At 46.0% G+C, this 9259-nt stretch overlaps 1 protein-coding gene across 3 annotated transcripts in view; it reads left to right on the forward strand.

The window, feature by feature from the left end:
- The window catches only part of ACACA (acetyl-CoA carboxylase alpha), a 271848-nt gene extending 262910 nt beyond the window's left edge, over nt 1-8938 (forward strand). For all 3 annotated transcript variants that reach the window (XM_046675864.1, XM_046675867.1, XM_046675865.1), the window contains 2 exons: nt 4775-4911; nt 6475-8938. In XM_046675864.1, coding sequence (XP_046531820.1) covers nt 4775-4911; nt 6475-6598 — 261 coding nt within the window. In that variant the 3' untranslated portion in view covers nt 6599-8938. The remainder of the gene's footprint in view (nt 1-4774; nt 4912-6474) is intronic.
- Nucleotides 8939-9259: the final 321 nt, after the last annotated feature.

The raw sequence follows: 9259 nt of genomic DNA on the forward strand, positions 1-9259 counted from the left end.
ATGGTTTTTCAAACAGACTAATTTTTTCTCCTAAGCCCCAGCAGTAGAAATTGAGATTAGAATTCTGTATGGAGCAATGAAAAGAACATGGGTTTTGAAATCTCACAAACTTTTTGGATCCCAGCTTTGCCATTTACTGGCATGGACATAGTATTTAAGCCTCCATTTCCTGATGTGTGAAATGAGGATGATATTGGGCTGGCCCGGTGGTGCAGCAGTTAAGTTCGCACATTCCACTTCGGCAGCCTGGGGTTCACCAGTTCAGATCCCAGGTGCGGACCTGTGCACCACTTGTCAAGCTATGCTGTCGCAAGCATCCCACATATAAAGTAGAGGAAGATGGACACGAATGTCAGCTCATGGCCAGTCTTCCTAGGCACAAAAGAGGAGGATTGGCAGCAGATATTCCTCAAAAAAAAAAAAAAAATGGGGATGATATTTATTTCACAGGGTTGAGTTTTAAATGACATAAGTAAAGTATGGAGCACGGTGTCTGGCACTTAGCAGACACTCAAAGTATGCCAGTTTCCTCCTCCTGCCTCAGCACAGCATATTAGAGGGTAAAAATAACGACATAACAGAGCCTGAGAGTTAAACCTGTGTAACTTAATGGTCTTGGCGGGAGGGGGGTTGGTTCCATGAGCATAGTAAATTCTTGGATTTGGCTTGCTCTAATTTATCCTCAACCTAGGATGCCAGAATACACTCTTATAGTTACCCATTCACTCTTATTCTGGATTTCCAAGTGAGATGAGTGGTCACTGGAGGCCCTTGTGAGGAAGATAGAGGAAAAAGCACCGTCAGTATGGTCATTTGATTTCCACTGTCCCCAGAGCCTGGCCTCAAGTTACCTGTGGACAAGTCTCATCCACCAAACTTCTGATTTAGGGCCAGGGAGGGAGAGGGTGAGGCTGAACCTGGAAAGTATTGCTTGGCTCCGGGTGGGCCTGGGGCTGAGACTAGAGTGGCTCTGAGGAGATGGGGGTCCAGCGGGCCACCCCAGCCCATATGGCTGTTTGCTACTGTACCCCAAAGCCTTAGAAAAAAATCACATTGCTAGAGGTATCTCAAGGCAGCTCACAAGGTGAGTTATCTGTAGGGCATGGTAATCAGGGCTCACATCCATCAGACTCTGCCCTAGTCACTTCCCTGTACCATTGAGTGAGGAGGGCTTAAGCGCCATCTGATACATTAGAAATGAAACTTTCCAAACAGGTCATTTAGATTTTGTAAGATAGACTAATTACTACATACAATTAGTGAGGCTGAGTAGTGTCAGAGATACTTATCTGTGATGCAGAGAGAGAGAAAGTATCTGCTGAACTTATTGTAAGGCTACTGTTGTGATGTTTAATTATCACTACTTTACTGATACTAAAATGTTCTGATTGGGATGAGCATCAGGCAGGTGACATATGGGCCCTGGCCTGTCATGAGGTTCACAGCCCAGCATTTCACACTTACTTAAAATCCACACTGGAACATTAATCAGCTACCTTTTCATAATTTTAAGGAGGGAAGTGATAATGGCTTTTTTTTCCTGGGAATAGCGTTGGCTCTTCCTTCTGAACGGCTGGAATGCTGAGTCTTAACAGCTGTTCCATGAGGGCAGACAAGGAACTGTTATATGCTAACCCAGCGGAAGGGAGCCTTGCTCTTCCTAGGTGGAGGATGTCAGCTCACTGCAGTGTATTAAACCCTCCCAGGTCTAGTGAGAAAAACCTGTGGCACTGTGAGTGCTGAAGTTCGTTGATTCTTGCTAAAAATGCAGTTGACTGGGATTTGCACCCCTTTGCCTTCATGTCCTCCATGCTGTGGTCTGAACTTTATTGGGGTTGGGCTTGGTGGTTGTCATCCAGTTGTCCTTTGAGTGACCGGCAAATCTGTAGAGCAACAACTCTGAAACTTGGAATGCGTTGCTCTAATCCTGTCTGGGAAATTTTTTAACGTTTAATTTAAACACCTAGTATATTCTGTGGCTGCAGGAGGAGAAGGCAGAAGAGTTTTCTCTAGAGGGTAGTTGGCTTTCAAGTGTAGTGTCTTGAGCATCGTTAGAAGCAGGCATCTCGTTAGCTAATACATTACACCAATCAAGGAGAGTTATCTTAAGCCACAATTAATCTGCTCCCTGGCATATGTTGATAGGAAAGCATCATGCTGTTTCTTAATTAAAAGCAAACGGATTAAAAATGATTAATAAGAGTATTAAATATTCTCCTAAACTAAAAGCTTTGGGTTTCTTGGGTAAATCTAACTTTTTTTTCCATTCTGAAACCCAGGAAGCATTCGTTGTTTTATTTTTTCCTACCCTCGAATCTTCCTAAGTAGGGGCATGTTCAGAAGTCTTCAAGCCATAGAGCAGAAGTCTAAATGACCAGTGATGGAAATGGAAACGTCAGAGTTCAGGTGGCAGTGGTTAGGAGTCCAGGTGTATCCATCTGTACGTGGGGTGTGCAGGAGCTGGGACAACCACGTTGTGTGGACAGCATCACCACCTACCCCCTTGTCGGTACAGGTTCATGTGGCTCCTCCTCTTCTTCAGAACAAAACACTTTCCTGCCATTTAGCCTCAGAGATGTCTGTTGACCAAAGCATGGAGAGGTGGGAAGGCTCACTCAGGCTTGCACTGTCTTGGCCATACTTCTCTAACTAGGAGAGCTGATCTTTTTATCTAATTACAGAGATGGGCAATTTTGGGGCCAGTAAAAGAATTGAACAAAGAGCTAGAAAAGGGACATTTGCTGATCCTTAATCCTGGGGCTCCTTAAGCCTTCAACTGTGAAGGACTCTTTAAGAACTGTTAGAAGTGTGGAAGTCCGTTGCATGACCTATAATAAATAATCAGTCACAGCTAACTTGCCAGCCAAGTTAGAGATAGGGAAGTGCAAGTCAGAAAAGAAACAATTAGGAGGCCAGCCCAGTGGCTTAGTGGTTAAATTTGCGTGCTCTGCTTCAGCGGCCCAGGGTTTGCCAGTTCAGATCCTGGGTGCAGACCTACACACCGCTCATCAAGCCATGCTGTGGCAGCATCCCACATACAAAATAGAGGAAGATTGGCACGGATGTTAGCTCAGGGACAATCTTCCTCAAGCAAAAAAAAAATAATTTTAAAAAGAGGGCTGGCCCCATGGCCAAGTGGTTAAAGTTCCACATGCTCTGCTTCAGTGTCCTGGGTTCTCAGGTTCAGATCCCAGGTGCTGACCTGCTCCACTCATCAGCCATGCTGTGGAGGTATCCCAGATACAAAAAAAAAAAGATAGAGGAAGACTGGCACAGGTGTTAGCTCAGGGTGAGTTTTCCTCTCACACACACAAAAAGAAACAATTATTATTTTTTTGTTATTATTTATTTTTTTTTTGGAGGAAGAATAGCCCTGAGCTAACATCTGCTGCCAATCCTCTTTTTGCTGGCCCTGAGCTAACATCCGTGCCCATCTTCCTCTACTTTATATGTGGGATGCCTACCACAGCATGGCGTGCCAAGCAGTGCCATGTCCACACCCAGGATCCGAACCAGCGAACCCCGGCCACTGAAGCAGAACATGTGCACTTAACTGCTGCACCACCGGACCTGCCTAGAAACAATTATTTTTAAAGGCACGAAATAGAAAGTTAGAAAACAATGACACAGTGCAGTGCCCAGTTGCTTACTGCCTGATGCCTCTTGAAGGATGTGATGAAAATGTTTCCTGTGTGCCTCGCTGGCCCTGTAGTCACAGCTGTGGCTTTGGCACCTTTGCTTACACTGTACAGTTTTCCTGAGCCACATCTCAAGCCTCAAAGCCTCTGAGACTCCCTAATGCACCCACCTATTAAATTACAGCACCAAACTCATTGTCATTCTGACTTTGACTTCGTTAGTGATAACAGAGAAGGATAGCGCACCTTTAAATGACGAGCTTTGTGTTTAATTGCCCAAACAAAATGACATAAATATGAATGAGCCCTAATGGTGGTACTTGGTTTTCCGGAAACCGTTAACAAAACGATTCCTAAATGATTTGTAAAGAAAATGAGAGAAGAGAGCAAGGAGAAGGCTATTAGGTTTCTAACACACTCCTGAATTATTATGTAGTCAACTACCCAGGAAATACTCAGCTAAATGATCTTGAAAAAAAGGAGGCAAGAGGTGGTTTGTTGAGACTTTCAGGGTTATAGACGTCTTGACCCTTTGGAATACTCTCATAGAAAGTAAAATGGGGGGTAGGTTTCTGACCCGGTGGCTCTCCCCTAGCGGCAAGACTTCCCTCACGTCAGTCCCCCTCTGTGCCTTGTTGAGAGACTGTGGCTCCTTCTCAGGAGACTTCCGCTGCCAGGCAGCTCATCTGCCAGGCCTGGCTGGGGCTAGAGACTTACATTTTAGTTGTTGTGTCTCAGTTCCTCAGAAAGCACACACTTCATTTTTAAACCGCCTAATAAACAACCTTTCTCTCTCAATCAGCACTTGACTACACAGTTTGGGCTTTTAACTATTTCTTTCAAATCTGTCTGGTGATTAAATTCTCTTAGCCTTTGTGGAATAAGTAGGGACATAGAGGGACAGGACCAGAGTCAGAGTGTGAGCACTGATGCCTCTGGAGGGAGGACCCAACTGGACGCTTCAAATATGCATGGAAAGGAGGAAAGGGAGAAGAGGACAGCTCCTGCCTTGAGGCCTGTTTCCTCCTCCTCCTCCAAACAGAATTGTGAACAACTTTTTTGCATTGAGCAGCTTTTAGAGTGAATTTTCCAGATATTGAATAATCGGTGTTTGACCAGGAGTCATCTGTTCGCAGGCCTACGTTTGGGACAATAACAAGGATCTGGTGGAGTGGCTGGAGAAACAGCTAACAGAGGAAGATGGTGTTCGCTCAGTAATAGAGGAAAACATCAAATATATCAGCAGAGACTATGTCCTCAAGCAGATCCGCAGGTGAGACCCGCAGGGGGAGCTCCTCTGTAGGAGAAGTGGGGCTCACTTCTTTGGAATGGAAGATTTAAGAACAAATAGTGGGATGCTGAGGCCTTACGATCTTTGTGGTCTCTTTGTTTGAGATGCTGTAATTGACCCACAGATAAAATCGAGCCCTGAAGTCCCATTCCTCCTCAGCTCCTGGTCCCCAGGGGCACTTAATAATCTCTGCTGGACAAAGGCTTAGTGCTTTGTGCCCAACTGTTAGTTCCAAATGCAGGTACTCAAACTGGATGAACCTTTCTGAGAGGAAAGCCGATCCAAGGTAGTTTCTGGGAAACTGCCTCCTCTCCCCCAGCCGAGAGTCGGCTGTGTTCTAGTCTTTAGTCTTCTCCATAGGACGGGTCGTGGAGACTGCTGGGGACATTTTCAAAAACATTTTATGGAAACGTTTCACTTATAGAAAAGTTGCAAAACTAAAAAGGGTACAAAGAACAAATCTGTACCCAGATGTATGTGTTACTCACATTTCACCCCATTTGCTTATTTGTGTTTGTTTGCTCTGTGTGTGTGTGTGTATATATGTTTTCCTTTTTCTCAACCACTTAAGGATAAGTTATATATATCATGGCCCTTTACCCCCAAATACTTCAGTGTGCATTTGCTAATAGAGATATTCTCTTACATAACCACAATAAAATGATCAATTTTAGTAAATTTAGCATTGATGGAAACTTTTTATCTAACCCACCTTTTGTAGAACATTGCTCATTTTGACTTTGTCTGATGCTTCCTCATGATTAGATTCAGGTTGTACATTCTCAGCAGAATATTAGCATATGTGATGATGGGGTCTTCACAGTACCACATCTGAAGACCCACAATGTCATCTGCCCCTCCTGATGTTAGTTTTGTTCACCTGGTCAAGGTGTTACTCGATTTCTCCACTGTATAATTACTGATTCGCCTGATAGGCAGTCTCTGGGGAGATAGTTTGAGGCCATGCAAACATCCTGTTCCTTATTAGAATTTCTGCCTAGATTTGGCATCCATTGATGATTCTCGCCTGAGCCAGTCTTTACAGTGAGGTTGCGAAATGATAACTTTCCAACTCTAGCACGTCCTCCACAATCACCAGTCACCTCTCCAGTTCTTCTGTAAGCACAAGTCCTCTTTCCTCCTCCATTCATTTATATATTCATTATTGGTGTACACTAATGAATTTCTATTTCAGTGATTTGTAATTCATTATTAGACTTATTTTGATGCCCAACATATCCCAGATTTAGCCGGTGTGAGCACCTCCATGCTGGGTCCACTATCTTTGTGACATGCCCCCACTGGTTTTGTTTTTTGTTTTTGAAATACTTCCTTACTTTCTGACATAGCAAAATGTTTCAGGTTCATCTTGTGCCTGCCTTGCTGCTGGGGATATTTTTCATGTAGGAAAACAAGTCAGGTGAGGCGGTGGTTGAAGTGTCTGCAGGGGACTCTGTCAGCATGTTGATTGGGCAGTTCTCAAGTTACCCTGATCTAGATACTGCCACCTCTTTTTTTTTCACCATCCCAAATCTTCCTCTCCAGCTTGGTACAGGCCAATCCAGAGGTTGCCATGGATTCGATCATCCATATGACCCAGCACATCTCACCCACTCAGAGAGCAGAAGTCGTACGGATCCTCTCCACGATGGACTCCCCTTCGACGTAGGAAGAGCTTCCTGCCCATCCCTGCCCTGCCTCTGGAGAAAAGGGCTAGAGCTGCCTTTCACAACAGAAACCATTGTCATGAGAAGGCACAGGAGGCCCAGCACTGGGATCAAAGAGGCATTTTGCTTCCCCTTGAATGTTTTCAGGTTATGCATGACATCCTAGGATACAGGGTCACAAGCCCCTACTCCAGCCCACTGGTCACACCTGTCCCATTCAGTATTTATTACCCTGGCTGTGACAGCAGGTTCTCTCTCCCTGCACAGGACCTGCGAAGGCAATGAAGGGTACAGCACGTACCATGAGGTCTTACACAAAAGCAGGGCTGCGCCTCCTGTCCTGACAGCTCCTTGGTCCCAGCCTTCCCTCATTCCTGGCCCCATGAGCCTGCAGCCACAGGCAGCAGAGGAGGGCTGGGCTGAGGCCATAGGCCCAGCACCAGGTCTGGGGAGAGGGAGAAGCCTCGGGTTCGTTCCGTTGTTTCTTTACCCTCACGTTCAGCCCAGCACATGCTAAGCGCTGGAAGAGGAATCGTTCCCAGCCCAGTCACACCAAGGTACCTGTTTATGAAGAAAAATTAGAGCATGAAATCTGCAAGGTCCGTGGGAATTCAAAGATGAGGGCAAAACCATAATACGAGAAGCAGAGAAAGCAAATAGACTAAGTCACTGTTGTGGATTTTGGGGGCCTCGACCTTGGGCTCAGTTCTCTTGGAACAAATAGAAAGACGGTTGACCTGCCACTACCCTGCATGTCACTGCTCAACTACCTGTTACACCTGGCGGGAGCTGTAAAGCCAGAGCATGAGAGCCTTCCTCCAGGGGCCCCAAGGCAGTGCTGCAGCCTGAGTTGGCAGAGGAGGAACCAGGTGGAATTGCCTTTTCTGTCATTGATCCCACAGGGAGAGTGGGCCAGATAGTCTCTCTTTTTAGAACTTAGAAGTTTGTTACTATTAAGCCTGGAGCTTTGATAGTTACAAAGGGGAATAGTGCCTACCGAGTCACTCGTCTCTATTTCCAAGGCAACTCTCCCAGTTGCTGACACTCCTACTCCCTTCGGGTCCTATCTCTTCCTGGAATGTACACAGGCTACAGGGGCAGCAGGTCTCCCTACAGCTGCTGAAAGGAACCCTGGTGACATCTATGCTCTCGGCACCAGAAACTGGCCTTCTCCAGCGTGGGGAGGCTCCCAGGGAACACAGACTCCATGTGACCTTAAGATTATCTACAACTCCGTCATGGTGCTGCTGTCTTCCAGGCTCACTGGTCCTTTCCTGGCCAGCAGCGGGGGCCTCTTCACGGGTGGTGGAAAGAGTTTGTTTATTTTCAACAACCAGTTTATTCAAGGAAAGAGCTTACTGATTCCCCTGTTGGTATTCCTAAAGCAAGAGTGGCAGGTGATCAGGGCTGGTGGAGCATTCAGTTCCTACGGTGCAGCTAATTGCATTTGTCACTGGTGACCAAGGAGGAAATCACTAAGACGTTTTAAAAGCAGTGGTATGCACACTTTTGTACAAGCTACAGTTTTGAGCCTTAACCCTATAGTTCACACACAAGAAAGAGCTGCACCTCCCCTTTCTTCGGGAGCTGTGTAGATCGGCACTGTGGCTGCATCATCGCTGGCTGCCCCCAGGAACTCAGAGCCCCAGCCAGGCTGCCCTGCTGCAGGTGTCTGGCACCGTCAAAGAAGGGCAGGGAAAGGTGGGGAGCAATTCAGTCCAGGAGGAAGCATCTGTTGTTCCTGGTATCTCCTTACCCAGTAAGTAAGAATTGGATTCCTCTTTGACCGATTATTCCTCTATACTTTTCTGCAGTAAATAAAACTACACACACCTACAGGTTATGGAATGAAGTCATGCACTCCCTCCCCAGTTGGCCTGTCCTATCCTGTGCTTGCCCTGGCCTTTCTTCAGAGGCAGGGCAGGTTATACTCATTTTACTTCTCCCCTCTGCCAAATTATGACACATTAAATGAATACATTTCCTCTCTACAACCCTGTAATGCCTACTCCCCTATCTCTGGCGCACTTGACTTTAGGTCTTACCCGGGACAGGGACTTTTCATGTGGGGAAGTCAGATAGAGCCACAGAACATGAGTGATCTGATATTCCCACAGCCCATTACACATGCAAGGTTACTGAGGCAGGAGGAGTATAAATGATGTATTGACCAAGACTTGCTTGAGCTGAGATTGCCATATTGTCTGTCTACTTTGTTCACAAAGCAGCCTTCACTTGTCTCATTGAGAAGTCGATGGACATATACCCTGATGAGCAAGGAGCTTCAGTCAAATGTATTCTTTTCACATTTTGTTGAAATAAACCTCCACATTTGTAGAAGAGTCGCTGTTTATCATTTCAGTCTATACCCAGCCACCTCATGCTTGTCCCACTCTGAGCAGGGGAGCATTCAGCAGTGGGGAGGGAGCCCCAGCTCCTCTGCTGAAAGGAGAGCCACTGAAAGGACAGAATGGCCTGCATTGCTTCTGCAGTGACAACATTCAGAGATTCAGCGGCTTTTCAGATACGCAGACCCTTGATGGCCTGGGCAGTTTCGTGGGTGTACTTAAAGTCGACATAAAGATTTGAACCTCTTGGTTTGCATGATTTTGTGGGGTTTTCTGGGTCAAGTGAATAGTGAGCCATTTTCAGGAATTATCTCA

The sequence above is a fragment of the Equus quagga genome, chromosome 11, assembly GCF_021613505.1.
Source record: "Equus quagga isolate Etosha38 chromosome 11, UCLA_HA_Equagga_1.0, whole genome shotgun sequence".
NCBI lineage: Eukaryota > Metazoa > Chordata > Mammalia > Perissodactyla > Equidae > Equus > Equus quagga.